Source organism: Podarcis gaigeae (assembly GCF_964106915.1).
Source record: "Podarcis gaigeae genome assembly, chromosome: 6".
NCBI classification, from domain to species: domain Eukaryota; kingdom Metazoa; phylum Chordata; class Lepidosauria; order Squamata; family Lacertidae; genus Podarcis; species Podarcis gaigeae.
Window position 1 is genome coordinate 96,270,933 of NC_139682.1, and position 26,471 is coordinate 96,297,403.

Sequence of the window (26,471 nt, forward strand, 5' to 3'; positions counted from 1 at the left end):
AAAAGGGTATTGAAAGCCAACCTTATGAGGAATAGTTGAGGGAATCGGGTATGTTTAGCCTGATAAGGAGACTGAGAGGAAATAATAACCCTTAGATATTTAAAGATGGCTATCACATGGAAGATGGACCAAGAGTCCTGCTCTGTAGGGTTGGACCCTGAACCAAGGTTACAAGGAAGAAGATTCCGACTAAACATCAGGAAGAACTGTCTGGTGGTAAGAGTCATTCAACAGTGGAATGGATTCTCCTTGGATGTTTTTAAGCAAAGGATAGACAGCCATCTATCATGCATGATGCAGTTGAGATTCCTGCACTCTGCGGGGTTGGACTACATAACCTGCAGGATTCTTTCCAACTCTTTGCTTCCATAAAATCCAGTGAAGCTGAATGATGGAAGATTCAGGACAGATAAAAGAAAACGCCTTATGCTGCCCATAGTTAATAGAACTCCTACCTACAGGAAGCAGTGATGGTCACCAATTGGATGGCTTTAAAAGAGGATTAGATGAATGCATGGCAGATAAAGGCCATCAGTGGTTATAAGCCATGAGGGCTATTGTCAGGGGCTCAGGAGCAGAAGCACAGGGAAGGGAGGAAATGGAGAGCGAAGGGGAAGAATCTGAGGGCAGCGTAGGAGAAGATGACAGTGGCCCGAGAGATTCCATGAGCCTCTCCAGTGAATCAGAAGATTCACAGAAGGGGGCGCCGGTGGCCAGGGCAAGGGGGGTCCCAAGGGGGACACTCCAGAAGCAAGGGGCCAGCGGGGACTCCCAGAGCAGCAGTTGGAGATCAGGACCAGCTTCCCCACCAGAGCATAGTGGGGGGGAAGAGTCCCAGGTATTGGGGCCAGCGTCTCCCCCAGCAGGGAGAGATGAGTCAGGGCTGACCACGCCTCCATCGGAGAGTCAGGCAACGGAGGGGAGGTCAGGTCCAGCCAGCATCCCGGAAGAGGGAAGCAGTGATAGAAGCAGTGTAACGGTCAGGAGGAAGGTCACTGGGTTGGCGCGAGAGCCAAGTTCAAATGTACAGGCGCACGGGACAGCAGAGAACGAGGATTGGGAACCAGGTCCTAAAGCCCGCCGGAGGCAGGGGGAGGAGTCAGGCGACTCAGCGTCAGAAGAGTCCAGAAAGGGGAATGCCTCAGCGGACAGGAGGACCCAGAGGAGGAGAGGGCAGAGGAAGAGGTGGAGCAGGGCTAGAATCTTAAACTGGTGTCAGGGGGGAGGAGATTCAGACGGAACTTCAGCGGTCTAGGGTTTAAGACGTAGAGCTGCGCGCTACGGCTTTGAAATGGAAACTGAACTTCAATACAGACTTTTGTATATAACGACGACCTGGCGTTGGTCCTCTGTGAGCTGGGACCTTGGGGCAGCTCTGACAGCTATGCTCTGCCTCCATGGTTGGAGGTAGTTGCTGGAAACTGCAGGAAGGGAGTGTGCTCTTGTGTTCAGATCCTGCTTGTAGATTTCCCATACACACCTGATCCAGCAGGCTCTTAAGTTCTTCAGCTGCACATGAAAATGATACTACAGTAAGCCCACAACTTGTGTGCCCACAGCTTTTACGTGCTGGGCAAAAGAGATACTTTGGCAAGCCCACCCACCACTGAGCCCAATGTGCTTTGGCTAGACATGATCTCCAGAATGTAACCCCCATGGACCGTATTTACTCAAATCTAATGTGCACCTTGAAACCCTAAAAAAGTATTTGCTGGTGAATGTAAATGTGCCATCAAATCTAATGCACAACTTAATTTTAGCGACGTAATTTGGCCAGAAAAGGTGAGCATTAGATTCAAGTAAATACGATATATTGTGGGCTTACTGTATATTAAGCCTATAGAGGTACTTTGCTCACTGTTTTCAATTTACTAGTCCAAAGGGTTTGAATTGGGAGCTATAAAGTAAGTTTATAAACCAGCAACTTCTGCTCTTTCAGTTAAGTCATGAGAAAACACACCAAATGATTTTATTAAGGTAACACTATTTATACAAATCAACTCATGCTAGAAAAAGCACAAATGATATGTAAACAATTGTTTACAGAATACTTTTTCTTTGTAAAGGTGCAAATGTTCAAAATGTAAACACAAGAATGCCATCTCTCAGGCCAAGAAGGGTTTTCCCCTTTCTTGAAAATCCACTTGTGTTAAGTTCCCCACCCACCCAAAGACATTGAAGATGTTGAAGTTTACAAATAAAGCTACTTCTTAAAGGAAATGTCAGTAAAACTTAATTTCATTGGCATTCCTTGCAACTCACCTCACCTCACCCAATGCTGCGATCGCCTTTCCTTTCTGCTGCTTCCTTGGCACCACAAGAATAGGACACAAGTTATACATAACTGTTCTTTAGCTCCAGCCATCACTGGCCATGTCTGCTGGGGTTGCCTAGAACCAAGAACTGCAGTGACATAGGTTTCCCATCCTTGCCCTACAGCCCACTAATTTAGCTACGGCCGTGACAGCTGAGTTTTTAGATAGAACTAGGCTTTAAGGATAAAGATGGCAGCTTAGACAAATTCAAAATGCTTATAATTCTTAGCATGTCTTTCAAAAGTGACAAGACAGGCATCATTATAGATAGATGTAGATACCATTTCACTAACGGCCAGTGTGTGGCTCTGAAGTACAAATTATTACTAGGAGATAAAATAGGTATCCTATTTCTGATACAGTACTCTGCTCTTTAATCCAAATCAGCCTTGTATACGTACTTAGTCACACTAGTTAACATTACTAGTGCACTAAAAGTGAGAAATACAAAACAGATGCAACTAGAGTATGAAGTCTATACAAAGGGAGACTATCTACCAAGACGTTCTCCACAACCCGTACAGAAATGAACACACAAATTCTGCTGTGCTCCACCTTGACTTCAGTGGGGCTTGTGCTGGAGAACTTCCCGGTAGATTGCTCAAATTATTATGTGTCTATTCCTTGTTCCACTTGTTTTCTGTTTTTGTTTTTTTAAATATCTTTGTTCTTACTGACCCACAATGCCAGCAACCTTTTGTTGGCTAGCCTTTGGCTTCCAAAGATTTTAACTAGGCCAAAGCTTACAAACAGCTTCATTTAGAAAGCTGCATCAGAATTTTACTTGGGGGGGAAATCACATTACCATGATATTAACAATATGGTAGAAACGAAATGGAACAGGTTCCAGCATATATAGAATTTCCCCCAATGCAATGTAAAATTCAAGCAGCAGCAGCTTCTGCCAAAGCCCTGTTGAAATGAATGGGCTCTTATGCAACTAACTCATTTAAATGGAGCATATGGGCCCTCTTTGACTTGACCTCTTTAAACAAGGCCAATGATGTTTCAGAGAAACATTCGTCTATGCAGATGCATTGTTTACCTCTCAAAAGGCTCCTGTCTTTGATGGAACTCATATACAGCTTGAGGTCTTCATTGCTTAGAATAACATTACATTCCAGTTTCTTCATTAAGATTGTAAAATTAGAATGGGGAGACAAAGACAATGAAAACTATGTGTTCCAGGTATATTCCTGGAGTTGGTCTGGTCTTCTGTAACTAGTAGAGGAGGGGAAAATGCTTGCAACATCCATTATAGTCCCATAGAAAGAGGCACCAGCGAATAATATAAATGTGATCTCAATTTTACTAGAGCCTCAGAGAGCTCAGCAGTCACCAAGCTGACCAGCTTCAATAGGAATGAACTCGGAGTGAGAGAGATTTCTCCCATTGGCTTTCTACCATATATGGGATTCACAGTGTGTCATTTTTATAACTCCCACTCCACCTCCAAGCCGACGATAGTTCATTCCTCCATACAGTCTGCAAAGAAAAGACGCACTTTGTTACTCTGATTTGACCCCTATTTTTAACAGAAGTGCAAGAATCAAATTTATGATAATCAACATGGATGGTCTCCAAATGACCGTATTAGGGGAGAGAAATTGCCATATGAGAATAATCATTAGCTGGCATGCCTGTTACTAAATAGTGGGATATAGGCCAGCAAAATATGAAGAGACTGAAGAAAAAAGTCTTGAGATTATTTTGATGCCTAGGGTTGATTTGAAATCTGCGCACGGTCTTAATAAAATGGCTGGTTCAACCACCAAATCAAACCATGCTTTCATATTATGTGAGCAAGACTCAGACTTGTCTGTTCCCTTCCCCCCTTCATTTTTTGACAAGCTGGAGTTTGTCCTCAAGCCCACACTGGAAGCCATATTTTGGGAGGAATTCAGCATAATCCAACCAAATCGCTCTGTCAGCAATCTTGCTCTGGATTTTCTGACACACCCCTAGAGCCAATGGAAGCACACAGGGGGAAGAGAGGAGGGAACGTCCCACTGCGCAGACTTTCTTTGGTGGGGCTGGTTAGTTGAATCCTGCCCTTGATTGTGTTTTTCAATTCTGGCTCCTGGGCAAACCATAGTCTGAAATGATTCCAACTTAAAGCAGAAACTAACGTTTTTTTGTAGAATTGGGAGGGAATCAAAGTGCACTATGGGAGGAGGAGGAGAGTTTGGATTTGACATCCTGCTTTATCACTACCCGAAGGAGTCTCAAAGCAGCTAACATTTTCCTTTCCCTTCCTCCCCCACAACAAACACTCTGTGAGGTGAGTGAGGCTGAGAGACTTCAGAGAAGTGTGACTAGCCCAAGGTCACCCAGCAGCTGCATGTGGAGGAGCAGGGAAGCGAACCCGGTTCACCAGATTACGAGTCCATTGCTCTTAACACTACATCACACTGGCATGAACTGAAATTCTATCATTTAATGCCAAAGCAAGGGTTTGCATTGTTTCTGAACAGTATTGTTCGAAAGACAAAATGTATCCTAATTATGATCTTTAAACTTCTTTACCTCCATGTGTTGGCATCTGGGTCAAACACTTCAATAGTCTTCAAGTATGTTGTGCCATCAAAGCCTCCTACAGCCATTAGCTGTCCATTCACAACAGCGAGGCCAACCTAGATAATGACCAAATAAGTGATTTGTGTAAGCTGGAATGTTGCAATACAGTCTAGTGTTCTAAACACAAGGGCTTCTGCAGAAGGATATTCAGTGGGGTCAAGTACACAATTTACATTTTTCCATTGGTGGAAGAGCAACTGAGAAGAAGAATATGGATAAGAGGTAAATAGTTTAACTAGTTCATTGGTCAGGCTATATATCTCAATGCACATACTGTCTACACCCAGAGTTGACAGAATTGTACTGCTTCACTTGAAGTCTGAATTTTCTTTTCAGCCTAAGAGCAGCACTGATGGTCAGTCTTCCTCTGATGGCCACATATTAGTGACAGGTGGAACCAAGGTAGGCACACACACACACACACACACCAAACATGCAAGCATGCAGCACTCTCCCTATCACACCCACCCAGCCTCAGCATTTCCAGCACTGGAGGGGGTTGGGCCTGGAAATGCCTTCTATCCTGGAGGATCTAAAGAGCTGTCAGAGGGCTTATCTCCAATCTTAGCATTGTGCTGCTTAGTGTAGAGCAGGCATGTCCAAAGTCTGTTTCAGGGGCCTAATCCAGCCCACCAGTCGACTAATCTGGCTCCCGTGGCAGTATATGTCCCGAGGTAAAATCCTTAAAGCTCAACAACTTTGGTCAGCCCTCACGCGTGTTCACTTCATCAAATCTGGTCCTCTTTGAAAAAAGTTTGGGCACCCCTGGTGTAGAGGTTGTCTACTCTTTAGAGATCCTAAAGCACTCCGATTGCTTTCTAAAGAACAGAGAGCTATATTTCCTGCTCAAAATGGAAGATAAAAGCTGCAGTAGCTGGTAGGCCACTTCCTGTAGCTAGCAAACTGGATCCAGTGCTCAGGTTAGCCACCTCTGGTCTAAAGAATTCAAGGTGAGCAGCAACAGCAGCCAAATCAACCCCAGCTTACCCCACTACGGCGTGACGTCATGGCTACCACAGGAGACCACTGGTTCGTTCTGGGGTTGTATCGCTCAGCACTGCTAAGTTCAGTCGTATCATCTCTGCCTCCCACAGCATAGATCATGTCTTGGTATACCGCACAACCTAGGTGCTTACGTCGAGTGCCCATGGGTGCTATTGTGTGCCAACGGTTCTCCTGAGGGTTGTAGCGCTCCACTGTGGAAGATTTGCATACATGGATCAAGGGCAAAAGAACAGAGCCACGAGAAAAGAAAAGCCAAACACCAATGGAAGCCATTGCTCGTTCTCATTTCTATTTCTTCTGTTGCATCAGACCAAGGGCCCACTGACTGTGCTCTTGTGTTTCTGATATTGCCTGGATAGCTCAGTTGGTGAGAGCAAGGTGCTGACATCACCAAGGTTGCAGGTTTGATCCCTATATGGGGCAGTTGCATATTCCTGCATTGCAGGGGGTTGGACTAGATGATCATCAGGGTCCCTCTCAACTCTATGATTCTATGATCCAGGCTAGCCAGATGCTTCCAGGAAACCCCAAAGCAGCCCCCACCTTTTTCTCCCAGAATAATAATAATAATAATAATTTATTATTTGTACCCCGCCCATCTGGCTGGGTTTCCCCAGCCACTCTGGGCGGCTTCCAACAGAGATGAAAGATACACTAAAAAAGAAGCTGGAAATCTGAGGTATCTGAACGTAGAGAAAATTCAGCTATTCAACTTCAATGGCTATTCAGTTATAATGGTGAGTAGCCACTGCTATCCTACATGAGAAGATTGAAAGTCTAGGATTTAAACAGTTCTCAAATATTTGCCTTGGGAAATTGCCTATCAGATGGAGACATCTGCATATCTACTCAATATAAAATTAGCAAAATATGACAATTTAGTAAAAAAAAAAAAAAAAACCACCCAGAGCTGAACTCTGCTACTACGAGCCCTTTCATTTTCTCAGGAAAACCTTCAAATGAGTCATGTCAGAATTCCTCAGAAGCACCTGGAGAGTAAATTATCGGCTCTTGCATGGAGATACCTGTGTTCAGAGGTGACGTCCCATCAGAGCCTCCAACAGCATAAAGGAAGCCACCTAGCACAGCCACAGCCACCCCAAGACGCCTTGTACTCATGGAAGCCACACGAGTCCATTTGTTCTCCTTTGGGTCATACCTCAGACAAAACACAAAAGCATCTCTCTCACCAAGTCTGACCAATTCCACCAATACCAATCAAGTATCTGGACCCTGGTACTAGTCTTTATCTTAAATGTGTCTTAGAAGGCATTGGTAAATAGCCTGACTGCTTAATACTTAAAATAAAGACCAGCAAGTTCAATTATCACCTCCTGGGTTCCAAACCATATGGACAACAGAATATTCTACCAAAGATAAACCAGGATTTGCAAAACATATACGTCCTTTCAACTATAAACTGGGCAAGGTAAACAAAATAACGGACAGGAACTTATGGAAACTAAACAATGGGGGGGGGGGAGGTATTATGACAATTACTCATCTAAAAAAGCAGAAAATCCTCCTGGCTCAAAAGAGTACTTAAACCCCAGATTTTAAATGCTTAGGTTGTTCTCAAAGCTCCAACAAGGGACCCTTTTTCACTCTACAATCTTGAGAATCAACCCTTTGCTTCACTGAACCAAGGACCAAGGCATGGGTGAGAGATGCTGTAGCCTTGCTAGTATGGGTTACTGATGAGGAGAGCATACCATATTTTTCTGTGTATAAGACTATAAATTTTTGAAGTTTAAAATAAGAGGTTGTCTTATACTCAGATAGTGCATAGTGCATTTTCTTAATTTTGGGTTTAAAAAATAGGGGTTGTCTTATACATGGGGGTGTCTTATAGAAGGAAAAATACGGTAATTCTCAAACGAAAGGCGCAATTCTCTTGATCCCCAACTGAGGTTCTGCTTACCTACCTTTCCTTTCTTGCTTGACTTTTAGCATGAGTACTGTGGCAAAATTGCCACATTCACTGTCTCTAAGCTTTTTGGGATAGATAGGGATCCTTTTTTCTCTTTAGATCATGCTGTGTATGCTCTGTGAGTTGATGCCTTCTTATATTTTAACTCTGCTGTCTGAAAGCAGCATTCATATACTGTCACTTTCGTTTCATGTACTAAACCAATCTTCCTTTATTCCTTTTTGTGAGCATAAGGCTAACAGACACACATTATAACAGTTAGCAAAAGATTCCTGGCAGTGTGCATAGGAATGCGTGTGAGTGCTCCCCCCTGCTCCCAACTCCTTAAAAAGATACCTTTCAACAATGTTAAGACAGGAGACACCATCCTGTCCACCCACAGCATACAGGTAGCCACCAAGAACTGCCACTCCGACACTGGTTCTGCAGGTGCTGGTGGGTGCTACATCGCTGCTCCACTGATTCGTCTTTGGGTCGTATCTACAAAAGGCAAACATGTCAGGTCTTTATGGTAATTTCACCTGGATTTCTTAAACCTTTTGCATTTTCTCATTACTTACTGCCCTTCCCTCAAGACCTCTCATTGGTCTATGTCAGTAGAGGCTAAACCTGGGCACAGGTTTATCAATGGAATGGGGTACTCTTTCCAGAGGCAGTACCTCCTTTCCCAAGTTTCAGATCACATGGGATCAGGAGCACCATGCCATCAGTCCCTCTGCTTATGATGTTTAGGCTACAGGGTTGATGCTGTGCTAGTAGAAATGCCACCACACATGCACAAGAGGGAAAGATTGGGAAGCTCAGCTGAGCCCTGAGGTCAACAGAAGTACAAAATGATCCTTCTGAAAAAAGCTGAAAGAGGCACCTCCCCAAAAATCTAAAAACACAGTTGTGGATGCATGTAGCACGGGCCTGACTTGTCCATGTCTATAGACACAAAAACCCAGCTGGAACCCGGTTCTGTGCATGGACAAGGAGAGTTTCCCCACAGTTCAGCTAAACTAGGTGCTGCTTAGTCTCTTTCCCCTCAGCCTAAAGCCGGAACGAAAGAATTATGTGCTTCTTCATAGTCCGGCTACAATTCACCACCACTAATGGGGAAAGGAGCTGATATCCAAGTTAGATAAGAGAGAGGGGGCCAGAAATAGTGAATCCCTGCAGTGTGTGTGTGTGTGTGTGTGTGTGTGTGCATGTGCAGTTTCTAACCTAAGAAATCTCCATGACAATCAGACTTGGAAACCTTAAAAGAAAAAGCAATGTCCTCAGAGATCCAAATGATGAGCCAGATATCAGAACCACTGCAAACAGGTGTGCATATTGTACCATGCGTACAGATGATTTTTTAAAAAAATGCTTGTTTAGGAAAGTATTTGGATCTTGATCAATCTTTTTTTAGATATATTGTGCAAAGGTTACAACTTGTGGTGGGGAATGGTTCTCACACTGTTGCAGGAGTATTAGGTTACAGTTAGAGTAGTAGTCTCTAGTTTGCATTGTGGTTTGAAATGTTTGGAATAAGCTATCTTTCTTGTTACAAGAAAATAAATAAATGAGAGTTGGAATAGCAGCTTTCACAGAACCCGATTCAACATCCATTGCTATAATCAGAGCAAGCAGTTAAGCTCCAGAGAACCAGAAAAGTGTGTTTGACAAGAACTTACCTTTCCACACTATTAAGATAGGAAGAACCATCATGGCCTCCCACTGCGTACAGAAGGTCATCCAAGACACTGACTCCAACCCCACACCGCCTTTTGCTCATGGAAGCCACCATCCGCCACTCGTTCGTTTGAGGGTCGTAGCGCTCAACACTGGAAATGGCATCCCCGCTGCACCAGCCGCCCACTGAAAGTTGTTGGAGATGCAATGCAATGGAATGACAGGATATTATTAAAATACATAATTATATTAACATTAATATGAACTTCTGGGGAAGGAAAATGCTGGACTAGACATCTTTGTCAAGACACAATCAGAGACAATTATGTGGCAACTAATGACAGCAAAGCCATAAAACTTGGTTATCACATTATCTCTGGGAAAACAGAGATAACAGGGATTAACCTCTGATGCTCTGAAAGGCTGCTAAGCGACTGAGAAGTTTTTGAGGGACTTGGATGGGGGTGAATGACTGAGAGTGGATGAAATCGCATTCTTGCCCAAACACCACATAACAGTCTTAAGGGACATAAGGTTGGCTAAACTTCCCTTTTTAAATATTATTTGTGAGACTATTATAAATTGTGACTCAGGTTATCTGTCTACCAGTTAAAATATACATCTGGAATGTGACCCAACTGCTGGCTTAAGAAGAGACAATAATTAAAAGGCTGAAAGCAAAACAAACCACAGAGCCTAGGGCTTGCTGATTAGAAGGTCGGCGGTTCGAATCCCCGCAACAGGGTGAGCTCCCATTGCTTGGTCCCAGCTCCTGCCCACCTAGCAGTTCGAAAGCACATCAGAGTGCAAGTAGATAAATAGGTACCGCTCTGGCAGGAAGGTAAACGGCATTTCTATGTGCTGCTCTGGTTCGCCAGAAGCGGCTTAGTCATGCTGGCCACATGACCCAGAAGCTGTCCACCGGCTCCCTCGGCCAATAAAGCGAGATGAGTGCCGCAACTCCAGAGTCGGCCACGACTGGACCTAATGGTCAGGGGTCCCTTTACTTTAAGATATATTTTAAATAGCTAAGAGGTATTCCAACTGTTAGAAATCTTTACTGTATTTGATTTTTAACCCTCGGTCCCTCTGCTGAAAGTGCTGGTTGCAAAGTGAAACTAATTAACATAATTATGTTACTGTGAGAAAAGAATGCGCTCTGATAAGCAGCCAGGGGGCTATGACTTAGAGCACAGACTGTAAAGTCTTCAGCAAAGTGAGTTGTTAGTAAGACCAAGAACACTCAGTAATGGAAAAATACGGTTGGACACCGACTGTTGTCATTGTGCAGCAACTACTGTATGAGCAACTGAAAGAGCTCACAGCTGAACTGCATAAAACGGTGAATGAAAATGGACCTGAGAAACATGAGGCTAAAGAAGACACAGAACCTTTGGAGAATAATATTGATGGAGGACTGCCAGAATAGGAGAGTGGAATGGTAGTAGGAGGCAGTAGGTGGTGAAATGGAGGGGGTCTCTACACAGGTACTGGAAGAGTGAAACACTCAAACAGTGGAGTTATGATGTTGGAGGAGTGGAATGAAACCATGGAAATATTCTGAGAAATATTCTGAACTGCCAGAGAGAGATAAGAAAGAAAGGATCCTGTGTAAAATTTGGAATGGACTTAGAGGGAAAAGAATGGAGGAAGAGGAAAGGAAGGGCCTTTTTTCTAAATTAGGATGGAAAATCATAACCAACAGGAAATGGGAATGGAAGATATGAAACTGGGTGTGAATTAATGAATATACAATAAATAAATAACTATGGATTACTGTTTATGGATTACTGGCCACAGCAAAGAGACCAATGTGAGTAAATTGCTTCTTAACACTGGAGTTGTTTGTAATACAGTGGAACCTTGTGTTACGTACCGTCCTCCTTGAGAACGCTTTGGGTTATGAGCTCCGCTAACCCGGAAGTAGACGCTCCCAGTTGCGAACTTTGCCCCGGAATGCGAGCTGAAGTCGCGCGTTGGCAACAGGAGGTGCCATTAGTGAAAGTGCGCCTCATGTTAAGAACAGCTTCGGCTTAAGAATGGACCTCCAGAACGAATTAAGTTCGTAATAAGTTCGTAATTAAGTTCGTAGATATAACTGACAGATGGAGAATCGGAAACCCTTTTCATTTACTTCCTTTTCTTTTTTTCATTCCTTTATTATTTTCATCTTCTTGTTTCTTTTACTCCATTTCTTTGCTTTGCTCTTACTTTTTATTTTTTTATTTTTTTGTGTGTCCTCTGCTCTGGGTCAATGAAAGGGTTAACCTGAACTCAGGTTGCCAGTTGGGGTGGAGTTTAGGGGTGGAGAGTTTAGAAGGCTCCCTGGAGCCTTTTGTTTCCTCCCTCCCATTTTTCACTTTCTGCTTCTTGGAACAAGAAAAAGCCATGTGGCCTGAATCTGCAAGTGAACTGAATCGATCTAAAAGGGCAACTTTATAGCCTGCATCTTTGCTAACCCAAAGAGTAAGGAAACCAAGTATTTTACTTTTTGAGATGTTTGGAACCATTTTTCATCTTTATTTTACTGCCAGCAGATGGAGACTTGTTTGCTGAAACTTCTGGAAACTCTGAGTAAAACATTCACTCATTGGGAAATCTAAGGATCTATGATTCCTAGCCTAAGTATTTTCATGGGGAACATTTGTTTAATGGTGGATAAGGCAGATGCAAACTAACCAAGTTTTAATGTGCTTGGAGCAATCATCACTTTGCCTAACCCCCCACCGGAGAGTAGGAATCTCTCTTCCAAACCTCTCTCTCCAACACATTACTTCTGCTCAGCCTGGATTTTACCACATATATATTTATACTGAAGTTTTAGGTCACACACATTTAGATAAGTCAATTCTCCCTCAAGTTAAAGATGGCCCACTACAACCGTCAGAGATCCTGCTGCCTGGAACAAAGCGAGGGCCCTCGCTGCCTTGCTATACTGTTGACCAAAAATGGTATGCCATGCCTCCCTGACCAAGTCTACAGCCATACATACACACCTGCAAAGAGTACTTCCCCACAGCGGATAGGCTTGCGTGGTCGAGTTCTTGGTCCTTGCATCAGTGGTCGCTCTTGGGGCAATAGCAAATAGTTCTTAGCTTCATCCACTAGGTCTCTGCATGGGAAAGGCCACACAGTATTTTTACTGTGATCCAATCATTTTTCAAATTACCAAAAACTACTGCTCCAAAACAAGACACAATTTGTAATTTGTTATATAATCAAAACCCAAACACAGTTTAATATAACATTTTGATTTCTTATCCTACACATTTTGAAAACTCTGCTGCAAAGCAGCAACACAATTAACATTAGCAGCCATGTTTAAAAGTGGAAGGTGAGTCGTAGCATTCTGCTAACTAAGTGCATTGACTTGTCAGGATTTAGCAATGCAATTTTCTTGAAAAAACAAACATGAGCCAGTGTGGTGTAGTGGTTAAGAGTGATAGACTCGTAATCTGGGGAACCGGGTTTGCGTCTCCGCTCCTCCATATGTAGCTGCTGGGTGACCTTGGGCTAGTCATCCTTCTCTGAAGTCTTTCAGCCCCACTCACCTCATAGAGTGTTTGTTGTGGGGGAGGAAGGGAAAGGAGATTGTGAGCCGCTTTGAGACTCCTTCGGGTAGTGATAAAGCGGGATATCAAATCCAAACTCTTCTTCTTCACCCCCATGACGTTAACTTATCAGGCCATGCTAAAAATGTTTGATTAGTCAACCTACCCAAACCCCTTACACCTGGCTCACAACTGACATCATATCGGACATTGGGTAGAGATACAGCTCCAGGACTGAATGGGGAATTCAACCCTGCTTGGTTCAGGTGAGCCAGTGAATTCCCAGGAGGAACCATCTGCCATGCCAAAACACTACAGAAAGCAGGAATGAATCCACCTGCATCAGATGATGTGCTTGGGCAGTTTGCCCCCCCCCCTCCCTTGAGGGCCAACTCTTAACAGTTGGGAGGGACAATCCATCTATCAATCACAAGACATCAGATCACTGACAGGTCAGTGGTCTCAGCCAGCTGTCAAAGTTGGGCAGCCAGGGTGGGGGAGATAAAGATCTGGCCAATTAGGCCACAAAGGTTCCCTATGCCTGATGAAGTTGCAATCCTGCACTGGCAAAATGTTATTGATCTTGGAGGGATTTACTTTACAGTAAAGATTCCACAAATCATACTGTACCAGTTTAATTTGCCAACTGTGCAGCTGAATAATAATCTTTTTATATACTGGGCTCACAGAAGCTTGTACTTCTCAGAATCTCTCAACCCCACCCCAACAAAAGATGCTGGTAACAGAAGATATATTTTATGGGAAGACAGTCTAACTTTATAATAAACTGGTCATTTTAGAAAGAAAGCATTTTACATGATAGTAGGGATGGGGGATGTGTGGCCCTCCAGATATTGCTGAACTACAACTCCCATCATCCCTATGGGCTACTGCTACAGTCTGATATAATGCCCATATGCAGAGCAGAAACACAATTACCGTATTTTTCGCCCTATAGGACGCAGTTTTTCCCCTCCAAAAATGAAGGAGAAATGTGTGTGCGTCCTATGGGGCGAATGCAGGCTTGTGGACAGCAAGCTCCGGGAGCGATGGCAAGGCTGCAAAACCTCGCCTTTGCTCCTGGACCCGTTCTGGGAGCTGGGGTTGGGGGAAGCTCGGGCTTCCCCCACCCCCAGCCCGGCAAGCTCCGGGAGCGATGGCGAGGTTGCGCAACCTCACCTTCGCTCCCGGACCCCACCCCCGAGGCTAAAAAGGAAGCCAGGACAGCTAGCGGGATCCATCCCGCTCGCTGTCATGGCTTCTTTGTTCTTTGGGGCTCGGGGGGGGGGGAATAATATTTTTTTTCTTTATCCCCCCCCCCTAAAATAAGTGCGCCCTATGGGCCGGTGCGCCCTATAGGACGAAAAAAAAGGTAGTTTCATGTTAGAAAGAAAGGCAGCAGGAAAGTTATAAGATAATCTAACATTGGAAGTGACATAATTTTGTCAGGAGTGGAAAATAAGATAGGGCGGACTCTTGCACCCCTCAAGGGATCTACTAGAATCAGCTTTTGTTGTGTGAGCCACAGAGAAGGAAAGTGATATTTTTATTAAATAAATTTGTGCAACTGAATGAAATATTCATGCACCTTCTTTTTGCCAACAGAAGATACTGCCATTACCCATTTTTATCCCCTTACCACTGTATGCTGCATCCTAATTTCAGGTCCTAGACGGGCACTTAAACATTCCATTTTCCGATAGTTATTTTTTTAACATGGCAGTCTGACACACAAAAATAGTCAAGCTTCCAAAAGATGAGTTCTGACAGAAGATCTCACAGACAAAGACTTTTTGGCTTTCAAAATGTAGATGTACTGTGGCCACTTACCTGCATTCTTCATCACTTTTAATGAGCGGGTCAGAACCAACTGTGCCTACCAGGAACTTTGGGCTGAGCAGTGGCAGGCGCACATGTTGCAACACCTGCAAATCAAGGACAGTGGATCAGACGTGGGATGGGGCACCACACTGCTGAAGAGCGCCCAGCATATGCCAGAAGTTATGGGAATGCTTTCTGTGAAGATCACGTTATCAGATGTAAAAAATCAACATGCTCCATTCAGTCATCATGCCAATCATGGTTTGGGCTTCTAAACTCTAGGGCCGAGCTGAAATGGCACCCCAACTTCGCCACCCTATTCGCAGTGGACAAACTAGATGATGATTCAGCAGATCTTGGTAGCTTTCTACAATTTCTGAGCACTGCTATGCAATGAGGGAAATAAATGCTATCTAGCACAATGGCTGGCAGGAGTGTTGCTGCAAAATAGATGGTGACTGGAAGCGAGGATGAGTCAGGGAGGTGGTTTTGACACTATTTGCCCCCCTCAATCCCGTCCACAAATTATTCAAACCAAAAGTTCTCTGCAGAGAAAGTTGTTGCTCAGCCTTATTTAGAACACCTTCTCACTCGGCTTCCAAGTCTACTCCTGTCTCTATGGTACAGCAGCCTCTGGAAATGATGTGATGCCATAACCATGGCTTGTCATCACATCAAGCTATAGTTAGCAGAAGCTTTGGTTTGTAAAGCTGCTTCAAAACCCAGTGTTAGATTCTCTTTTGCTGGCTGATGCCTTGAAATCATGATGTGTTGCAAGTAGATTCAGAATAGACAGAATAAAGCACTTATTTACACAATGCATGATCAATTTAGAGGACTAACTACAAGTAATGGTGATGGCCACTAGTTTACACGCCTTTAAAATGAGATTAGACAAATTAATGCAGAACTGTGTTATTCTCCCCTTGAGAACAGTTGGGAAAGGGCCTCACCTTTGGGTCGGTGAAGGCACTTTCTGTTTTTGAGAAGGGGTCAGTCCCTCACCCCTGATGACTTCCTGCCTTTTGTAGAATCATAGAATCGTAGAGTTGGAAGGGACCCAAGGGTCATCTAGTCCAACCCCCTGCAATGCAGGAATCTCAGCTAAAGCATCCATGCCAGGTGGCCATCCAACCTCTGCTTAAAAACCTGCAAGGTAGGAGCCTTTGTTGCAAAAGGGTTGACTTCAGCAGGGTTCTGCACTTTCAAGCCAGCCAAAGCCCACACATGGCGTCTAGTCCAGCATCCTGTTTCCCACAGCTGCCAGTAGGTCCTCCTGGGAAGCCCAAAATTGCCTTGGAGGCAGTAGTTGCCTCCCATTGCTACACCCCAGCAATTGGTATCTAATGGAGTGCTGCTTCTGAACCTGAATGTTATGTAATAGCCAATAAATAGCTCTAATATAAAGTATACATTTGCTTTTGATACAATTTGAGAGAGATGTAAGTGACAAGTGCTCCTTCCTAATGCATTTTCACTCATTGGCCAGAATACTGGAGGGCAGGAACAAGTCTGTGTTTTTCTTATGGCTCCGTAAGTAAAAGGCTAAAGTGATATTTCTCCCTTCTCCTCCCTCCCTGTAAGGTCTTTGGTGCAACAACCTGTCTTTTTTGCTAATGTTGTCGTGGATGATTGATAATGAATGTCAGTAGGTCTTGGGCAAAGTCCTATCAGCATGCATGTCCTTGTGGAAGAAAAGTCCTGTAATCCCAAGGTCACCTGGGGGAGCTGAGGTCGCCTCTCCTGAATGCTGTATTTCACCCAGGCCATCACTGCATTGAACACCTGCTCTTCACTCCGGACGTTCAGTTCATCACTGGATATGATGTCAATTAGCTGATTGGCTGGAAGCAGCATGAACTCCTCGCTTTCCATCACCTGCACAGAGATGCAAGAATACAGAGTCAAGCAACCAGCAAGCATTATGAACTGCAGGTGCAAAGTCCTGTTCACCAATGAAACTGGGGAACCTTCTGCTTCTCAGTATTTTGGTACAAGCATTTTACAAGCCTCAGAAAGCAACATACTGGTAACTTTTAAATAACAATACAGGTTAAGTTAGGCTGGGCCAGTAGACAGACTGCTTTGAACACAGAAGGCTTCATTTCAAATCCTTGCCAGCTATGAGCTTCAGACTTGTCTTGGGCCAAACATCATTGCAGCCTCAGTTTTCTTATCTGTAATCTGGAAATAACAACAACCAACCCTAAAAGGCGGTTGATAATAATAATGTACCAAGTTATTTATGCCTTCCATTACCCATTTTGTAAATCAACAGAAACCATATTCAGAGGTGAATAGGAGGCTTATACACATGAATGAGGAATCTTAGCTATTAAAGCAGCTGTACCTGTCATAAAGACAAAAGCCAGAACAAAAAGTATCGGATAAAATTACTAACTGTTTTGCAGATAAATCTGAAAAAGCCTTCTTGACCTAGGCTTGAGGCAGAATACAAGAGCATCTCAGGACAAGGGGGTGGGCTTATTTGATCCCACCCCTGTTCTGCTCACTTTCTCTAAAAATACCCACAGAGGCCATGAGTGCAGATGCACTTCAGAGGGAACCAGAGACTCCTAAAAACTGCCAAGGACTTAGCTAGCATGAATTACAAGCCTCTGACATGCTGCAAACAAGTTAATAAATTTGTTTTAGGCTCTGGGAGGAAGCAAGTTTCTCAGAAGATAAGAGAAGAATCAGAGAGACTCTCACATTTGAAACAGAGGAAAGAACATTGACTGGACAAGCCCCTTGAAGCCTACCTATCAAACTGAACTGTTGGAAATTTCTATAGTCGCTTGAGTCTTAGGGAAATCACAAAATTGATTCTATGAGACTAGCATCTCTTATGAGCCACCAATCCACATACAGTTCACCATGGACTTGGTCAGTCTATTGCTTTTGCTGTCTGCTTGGGCCAAATATTGTGACGGCTTGGCCATGCTCAGGCTTGGTGGGTCACAAGTTATGCAGGTCTAGCATCAACCCAAACAGCTAAAACAAGAGAAACCTAATGCTTAAAACAGGAGTCAGCAAGGTTTATCTTGCCTGGGACGGATCGGTCCCGCGGAAATCTCTCCTGTGGGCTGGATCACACACGCGCAATTTTCGACGTCTGCATGTGTGCACCCATGATTTCCGGTGTCTGTGTGTGCGTGCCCGCGATTTCCAGCGTCTGCGTGTGCACAGACGTGATTTCCGGTGCCGTGGAAGTGAGTCCGTGTGCCATACTGCGCTAGTTTAGCGCAGTGCGTGAGCGGGCAACTCGGTTTGGGGGCGGCTGATGGGCCGGTCAAACGACCTCCACGGGCCGCTTCTGGCCCACTGGCCTTAGGTTGCTGACCCCTGGCTTAAAACATGCAAGCTCATTTTTGATAACCTCTAGAAAAGGGGGGAAAGAGAAACAACAGCTATAATCTAGCATGTGAAGGGCCAAATTAGCTATAGATCATACCTCGGAAACAGCCTTCTCTTTCACCAGAGCACTCCTCCAGTGCAATTATGAGAACAGCTCTACTTCAAGCAACTCAAGTACACTAAAGGAAGCTATGGAGACAGCCAAGTGATCTGCTAATAGACAATCCAATTTCTTGCTCACGTAAACTCCACAATATGTCCCGCCCCCTGTCATTTGCAGTATTGGTTAATCTTATATCTGAAGCCAGGTCTTTATCCAGCCAGCACCTCTCAGACACACAAGATGCAAGATAGACTCATGGACTGAATTTCAGGATTCCAATTTGGAATGCTTCCACATATTTTTTTAAAAAAACCCTTACTTATCAAGAAGCAAGGTTCTAGGACCAACTCTTTCCCTGTTTCGGTGATTTTAGAAAATCACCAAAACAGGGAAAGAGTTGGTTTCTGGGAAACTGCGGGGACAGTTCAGGAAAAAATGCCAAGGAGTGCTCAGAAGTGGTATGGATTCCTTTGCTTGTGTAGACCAGGCCTTAGAGGCAAATGGACCACTTACCTCTTGAAAGTTATGTTGGGTGAATTTGTCAGCAATTCTCAGAAGTTCTCTGCAGGAGTGAGTATCAGCAAATGCTCGGATGCCAAGGCAATTGGAAGGATCCAACTGTCTCTTCAGGAACTCACAGCAGGCCTCTTGGATCTCAGCTAGCTGGAGGAGGCAGGCAGCTGGCAATAACGTCTGCACGTTGCCCTCTTCCACCGTGATTTGGGATGTGTACGCAAAGTCAATCAGAAGCTCCATGGCCCTCTCATCAATATCTCTTATTACCACCTCCGTTTGCCGGCTCTCTGCAAGCTCCCCTGTGAACATTGCTCGGAAGTAAGGGCTGCAAGCTGAGAGAATCACCCGGTGGGCATAGATCTTCTTGGCCCCCACAACCAACACCACATCGCACAGCTCCCGGTGCTTCCGCAACAGGTTTATGACCTCCAGGGTTTGCCGGGGGTGCTTGTCTGAGATGTAAGGCATGCGAGCAGGCTGTGGCACTCCTTCCGGGAGCTTGTTGGGATCTCCAAGAGTGCAGCGGCTCGTTACATCCATTCCTGTTTCGCCTGCTCGATTACTGGCACACCTGGAAAAGGAAAATACCAGTGATATTAATGGGCAATTTGGGGGGCACAGAGGGGTGGGCAGGGAAAGAGAAGAAAAGTCCTGTTCCACGCATGTGCGGAAGCGACGAAACGCGTGTTACGTTCTACTCAGGATGCAAACGGGACTCCGGAACGGATCCCGTTCGCATCCAGAGGTAGCACTGTAGTTAATGCAACTCTTAGCTTCACCACCACCAGCTGAGTTTCGCAATTTGAAATTTGTTAACAGCAAGTATTGCCAAGCACTGACTCAGCTCAGTCCACACACCAAAACCTAGTTATTTGTGCTAACTATGGTGTGCTGTGAAATCTGAATTAATGAATACAGTGGTACCTCTACTTACATGCCCCTCTTGTTACGTATCCTTCAAGGTACGCACACGGCAAACCCGGAAGTATATTTCTGGGTTTCGTCGCATGTGCAGTAGCGCTCTATTGTGCTGTATGTGTGCGCAGAACAGGCACCTCCGTTTGCGGAAACCTCGGGATCCGACTGGACCTCCGGAACGGATCCCGTCCACAACCGGAGGTACCATTGTAGTTATAATTATCACTCCCACCTCAAGAGGCAATTGCACCACAGAAACAGGTGTACTGAGCAGAAAGAAAATGAGAAGAAAGTCTAAATCATTCTTGTCTCTGTGTATGCATAACTTAAACATGGTTTGCGTTCTACTCTGTGATTAGTATAAACCATGATTTGGTTTAATGTCTCAATTTAACCTACAATAATTTCTCTTTCTGCATCTTACCTGCGCATTGGCTTTCCGTCCATGCACTGCAAAGAGAAGTCTTCAACCTACACTTCTGTGCCAGTGCTAGAGAAAAGAATGAAATAGTGTGTGACAATCCACTCCACTGATCTGTAATCTATGAGTAGTATAATCAGGGCATAGAGTAAATCCAATGAAATCAGTTGACTTAGGTCAGGGGTCTGCAACCTTTAAGACAAAAAGAGCCACTTGGACCCGTTTCCGAAGAAAAAACAACAACTGGGAGCCGCAAAACCATTGCGACATTTAAAACAAATATAACACTGCATACATTGTTTCTTAGCCCAATGTTATCCTCGTCATTATAAAAATAACTTTTTTGACACTTTTTAATTATTTTTTGTTTGACCCCTCAGAATTACTCCTCCTCATAGAAATAAACGTTATATTAACAAGTTACCTTTTTTTGAGTGTGTGTTCTTCACTCCCCTTCAAAACAGTAGCTGCAAATTGCAAAGCAATAGCAGCAAATCAGCCAGCGGCTGCCTGTTGGGGCGGCAGCCTGTTGCCCGAAGCACAGGGAGCCCTCCGGAGGGCTCCCCGTGCTTCAGGCGAGTGTCTGCAAGCGTTGCGCGCCCGGCAGGAGCTCCCGTCGGGCGCGCAAGGCTTGGGGCGGCAGCCTGTTGCCCGAAGCACAGGGAGCCCTCCGGAGGGCTCCCCGTGCTTCGGGCGAGTGTCTGCAAGCCTTGCGCGCCCGGCAGGAGCTCCCGTCGGGCGCGCGAGGCTTGGGGCGGCAGCCTGCCGCCCGAAGCACAGGGAGCCCTCCGGAGGGCTCCCCGTGCTTCGGGCGAGTGTCTGCAAGCCTTGCGCGCCCGGCAGGAGCTCCCGTCGGGCGCGCGAGGCTTGGGGCGGCAGCCTGTTGCCCGAAGCACAGGGAGCCCTCCGGAGGGCTCCCCGTGCTTCGGGCGAGTGTCTGCAAGCCTTGCGCGCCCGGCAGGAGCTCCCGTCGGGCGCGCGAGGCTTGGGGCGGCAGCCTGCCGCCCGAAGCACGCGGAGCCCTCCGGAGGGCTCCCCGTGCTTCGGGCGAGTGTCTGCAAGCCTTGCGCACCTGGCAGGAGCTCCCGTCGGGCGCGCGAGGCTTGGGGCGGCAGCCTGCCGCCCGAAGCACAGGGAGCCCTCCGGAGGGCTCCCCGTGCTTCGGGCAAGTGTCTGCAAGCCTTGCGCGCCCGGCAGGAGCTCCCGTCGGGCGCGCGAGGCTTGGGGCGGCAGCCTGTTGCCCGAAGCACGCGGAGCCCTCCGGAGGGCTCCCCGTGCTTCGGGCGAGTGTCTGCAAGCCTTGCGCACCTGGCAGGAGCTCCCGTCGGGCGCGCGAGGCTTGGGGCGGCAGCCTGCCGCCCGAAGCACAGGGAGCCCTCCGGAGGGCTCCCAGTGCTTCGGGCAAGTGTCTGCAAGCCTTGCGCGCCCGGCAGGAGCTCCCGTCGGGCGCGCGAGGCTTGGGGCGGCAGCCTGTTGCCCGAAGCACGCGGAGCCCTCCGGAGGGCTCCCCGTGCTTCGGGCGAGTGTCTGCAAGCCTTGCGCACCTGGCAGGAGCTCCCGTCGGGCGCGCGAGGCTTGGGGCGGCAGCCTGCCGCCCGAAGCACAGGGAGCCCTCCGGAGGGCTCCCCGTGCTTCGGGCGAGTGTCTGCAAGCCTTGCGTGCCCGGCAGGAGCTCCCGTCGGGCGCGCGAGGCTTGGGGCGGCAGCCTGCCGCCCGAAGCACAGGGAGCCCTCCGGAGGGCTCCCCGTGCTTCGGGCGAGTGTCTGCAAGCCTTGCGCGCCCGGCAGGAGCTCCCATCGGGCGCGCGAGGCTTGGGGCGGCAGCCTGTTGCCCGAAGCACGCGGAGCCCTCCGGAGGGCTCCCCGTGCTTCGGGCGAGTGTCTGCAAGCCTTGCGCGCCTGGCAGGAGCTCCCGTCGGGCGCGCGAGGCTTGGGGCGGCAGCCTGCCGCCCGAAGCACAGGGAGCCCTCCGGAGGGCTCCCCGTGCTTCGGGCAAGTGTCTGCAAGCCTTGCGCGCCCGGCAGGAGCTCCCGTCGGGCGCGCGAGGCTTGGGGCGGCAGCCTGCCGCCCGAAGCACAGGGAGCCCTCCGGAGGGCTCCCCGTGCTTCGGGCGAGTGTCTGCAAGCCTTGCGTGCCCGGCAGGAGCTCCCGTCGGGCGCGCGAGGCTTGGGGCGGCAGCCTGTTGCCCGAAGCACAGGGAGCCCTCCGGAGGGCTCCCCGTGCTTCGGGCGAGTGTCTGCAAGCCTTGCGCGCCCGGCAGGAGCTCCCGTCGGGCGCGCGAGGCTTGGGGCGGCAGCCTGTTGCCCGAAGCACGCGGAGCCCTCCGGAGGGCTCCCCGTGCTTCGGGCGAGTGTCTGCAAGCCTTGCGCGCCTGGCAGGAGCTCCCGTCGGGCGCGCGAGGCTTGGGGCGGCAGCCTGCCGCCCAAAGCACAGGGAGCCCTCCGGAGGGCTCCCGGTGCTTCGGGCGAGTGTCTGCAAGCCTTGCGCGCCTGGCAGGAGCTCCCGTCGGGCGCGCGAGGCTTGGGGCGGCAGCCTGCCGCCCGAAGCACAGGGAGCCCTCCGGAGGGCTCCCCGTGCTTCGGGCGAGTGTCTGCAAGCCTTGCGCGCCCGGCAGGAGCTCCCGTCGGGCGCGCGAGGCTTGGGGCGGGAACAAAGGAAAATGCGCCTCCTCCCCTCGCCTCCACCCCGGAGCCGCGGCAAAGGCGTTAAAGAGCCGCATGCGGCTCCGGAGCCGCAGGTTGCCGACCCCTGACTTAGGTTATCCATGACCAACTTAAATCTATTTGCTCCAATAGGTTTAGTAAGAGTATAACTTACGTCTTCATGCTGTATCCAATGCTGCAGTTCCAGCATTGCAAGAGTTCTAAAGTGTGCAATGGAGTTTCCTCTTCTGTCCCCTCTAGCTCCCCAGAGACCCTCCAGAGAAGTTTTTGGAGGCACAAAAGGGAGGCACAAAAGGGAGGAGAGGAAACAGAGCTCTCCTTTCCTAAATACACTGACCAGGGAGTAAGCCCATTAGACACAATTACGATTTCTTTCATTTCTACCGTGCCTTCATTGATGCGCTTTTTTTAAAAAAAAGAATTAGAATTTTCTCAGGCAATTCTTCTTTAAGATGTTCAAATTACCTATCTTGTCTAATATTTTACTTCCATTTGGCACCCATATTGGCCTGGTTCGCATGCCACTTTAAACAGTTAAGCCTGACTGTGATTTAAAGATGAATGCACCGTGTGTTGGTATGCAAGGAGAAGTTTGTGGCTGCTTCATTCCTCTGCTGCTGCACTGCAGGAAACTAAGCCATGGTTCAAGCCCAGGCTCCTGGTTTATCTTGCTCCAAGTTTGGTTCCAAGCTGTAAGCAAGTTTTGTTTTTTGCTTACAGCTCATGGTTTATTTGGAAGAGACAAACCATGAACACAGCTTTTGACAAAGCACTAAGCCAAACCATGTCTTAGTTTCCATAGTGCAGCAGGAGTGAGGGAGAATCTTTTCCCCATGCGCTAATACAGTGAGCTTTCACTTTTAAACTAAGGTTAAGCTTAACTGTGGTTTAAAGTGGCATGTGAAAATGTGCACCCCTTTGCCAGATGCAGGAAGGCATAAAAAGAAAATAAACATTCCCATAATATACAAAGCATAGAACTATAAAATCAAAGAGCTGGAAGGGGTCCCAAGGGTCATCTAGTCGAAACCCCTGCAATGCAGGAACCTCAGCTAAAACATCCATGACAGACGGCCACCCAACCTCTGCTTTAAAACCTCCAATGAAGGAGCATCCACCACCACCATTCCGCTTTCATACAGCTCTTTCCCTCAGAAAGTTATTCCTGATATTTACATTTACATTTCTCCTTTCCTCCAAGGAGCTCTATATAGCATGCACACTTTCCCCCTCCACATTTTATCCTCAGAACAACCCTTGAGGCAGGCTGAGATGGTGAATGGTCTAAGGCAGAGCTGGTCTGTCCATGAGACAGACTGGGGCTGAGAAGTGAGGAGAAGGGGCTGCGGCGGCTTCTGGCGAGATTACTAAGAGCCTCTGGAGGCCTCTGCACCCTCTTGCAAGACCTCACCACAACCACAACTGTGCAGCCCTGGTGAGCAAGGCTTTGGTAGGGCAGCAAGGGGGTGCGGGTGGCACACGTGCAGGGTGGCACCTTCCCATTTTGCCTCAGGCGGCAAACCAGAGAGGCCACCCCTGGACTAAGGTCACCCAGAAAACTTCATGACGCAATGAGGATTTGAACCCTGCTCTCCTAGGTGTCAGTAGTCTGATACTCCAAACACAAGGCCACCACACTTGCAGTCCCACGGAAGACGCAGGCAGTTCAGGAAAGCCCCATTCCTTCACATGTATCCTCAAGGAGTCTATTTTACAAGAATTTGGCTGTTATATGCAATACTATTGTAAATATAAAAGTACAATGAAACAGTTATTAGAAAAAGGATTTTAAAAATTTATATACAGTACTCTCCTTATCTAGTAGTCAGAACATCAAAGCAGAGTCTACCTGAAACAGAACTTTATACTTATCCATTACCATATCCAGAGTAAAATTACCATGTCAAATTATGATTTTAAAACATTAAAAAGCATTTCAGCTTTCATAACTCATATTAAAAGAGAACAGAGAATGGTGAGCAAACCATGTTTACAGTCACTCACCTTGCTATGAAGTTGAGGTAATTCACAAGCCCTGAATAATCAAGAATCCCTGCCTTCTATTCATTTTATCCATTGAGATCAAGAGGACTGGACAAAAATAAATAAATTGATGAGTGACCACAAAGGTTCCTAAAAGTTAGATTACAACACCTAAGAATTTGAAATGTTTTACCTATTCTATACCAAAACAGCACCTGCAGAATAGAATTCTAGTACTTTTTCAGCCCTGGAAAAATCAAAGTTTCCCAAAAATTGGGCTAGGGACAGATCCCGATTAGGATTGGGCCTCAAAGACAAACTTGACAGGTGGTTGGGGTTAGGGTATCACATGACTAACAGGTAGGTTGTCCCATCCACCTGTTAAAATCCCTTGCACAGGTATGTAAGTTGCTCAATGCTCTGCCTTTAAATAATCTATACCATTGGTTTAAAAAGGCTGAAAAGCAGGGACTAAATCTGGCTGCCTAGGTTGTGTGGTCCTGTTCCCTATTGGGAACAGGGTATGCCACCAGTGCAGAATTAACCTCTGTTCTCTCCTTCCATCAGCAGTGATGTCAGCTGATAGTGGGTGGGCATGGTCTGGGGGAAATGACCTCACTGGACCCCCTGGTGGGCCAAGATTGGCCTGCAGGCTGTAAATTCCACATTCCTACCCAAAAATATATCAGATGACCTCCATGGGATGCTGAATCTAGGTACCAACAGAGTGAATCTGACATATGCAGGCCATCTAAAGTAGCAATCCTATCCACTGATTTCTGGAAGCAAGACCCATCAGAACTTAGTTCTGAGTAGGCATGTAAAGGATTACACAGCCAATCACTGCAGAAGTTTGGGAAGCTGTCAGAGAAGGCAAATCTTCTGAAAGCCCAGGATCCAAACTGATGCATCCTCGAAGGCCAAAAATTAAAGTAACTACATACATCCCATGGACTAAAGCCTCCCATGGTACTCAGCGCCTTCCTGGTCCGATGCAGGCGCACTGTATCCCCGCCCTCGCCCGCTGCAAGTCCATCTTCCAGCTCCATTTTCTCCACCTCCCACCACCTGACATATTCCAGGGTCCACTCGCCTTCCCCCCTCTGCTTCTTGCCCCGGCCCAGGAGCGAGTCTGCGGGATGACTAAACAAGCAAACAAGATCCAGGGGGCCCATCAAGGGCGACAGCTAAATGGAGCCTCCAGGTTCGGAGGCAGTATACCCGGCTGCATGCCAGCGAGGCGGAGGGGGGAGCTGCTGCCTCCGTGCCCGGCAGACGGGGGAAGCACCCGGCGGGCGGGAAGGGAGCAGGCCCCGGGACCGGCGGACCTTTGGCCTGAGGGGCTCCGGTACGCGCCTCCCTTTCGCGGCCCCCCGGCGTCCCCCCCTCCTCCGCCCCGGCTGCCTCGAGAACCGACCTGGCAGCGGAGGCGGCGGCGGGGGGCGGGGCGGCCTTCCGAAGGCTCCTTTCCGGCTTCTTTCGGCACCGCAGCGGCTCCCGCAGCTCCTGCTGGTCCCGGAAACTGCCGGTAGGAGCCGCGCACGCAGCGCACACCCCCCGCCCCAAACCCGGGTGCACCGCCGGCCGGAAGCCGCCCGGTCCTGATAGGCGTCCGTGCGGGAACGGCGAGCTGCCGCGCGGAAGTTCCGGCCT

At 47.4% G+C, this 26,471-nt stretch overlaps 2 protein-coding genes across 3 annotated transcripts in view; one reads left to right on the top strand and one right to left on the bottom strand.

The window, feature by feature from the left end:
* Positions 1–1,933: 1,933 nt before the first annotated feature.
* Positions 1,934–26,382, bottom strand: KLHL20 (kelch like family member 20). Its single transcript, XM_083743874.1, has 13 exons — positions 26,232–26,382; positions 24,840–24,926; positions 20,177–20,242; positions 18,832–19,405; positions 16,578–16,736; positions 14,868–14,962; positions 12,483–12,598; positions 9,489–9,672; positions 8,164–8,307; positions 6,923–7,056; positions 5,880–6,088; positions 4,842–4,948; positions 1,934–3,800 (listed from the first exon to the last, which is right to left on the bottom strand). The coding sequence occupies exons 3-13, from the start codon at positions 20,197–20,199 to the stop codon at positions 3,716–3,718; spliced, it is 1,830 nt and encodes a 609-aa protein (XP_083600000.1). The 5' UTR covers positions 20,200–20,242; positions 24,840–24,926; positions 26,232–26,382; the 3' UTR covers positions 1,934–3,715.
* The window catches only part of ANKRD45 (ankyrin repeat domain 45), a 28,577-nt gene continuing 27,814 nt past the window's right edge, over positions 25,709–26,471 (top strand). For both annotated transcript variants that reach the window (XM_083744003.1, XM_083744004.1), the window contains exon 1: positions 25,709–25,750. In XM_083744003.1, the coding sequence (XP_083600129.1) occupies positions 25,724–25,750 (27 nt within the window). In that variant the 5' untranslated portion in view covers positions 25,709–25,723. The remainder of the gene's footprint in view (positions 25,751–26,471) is intronic.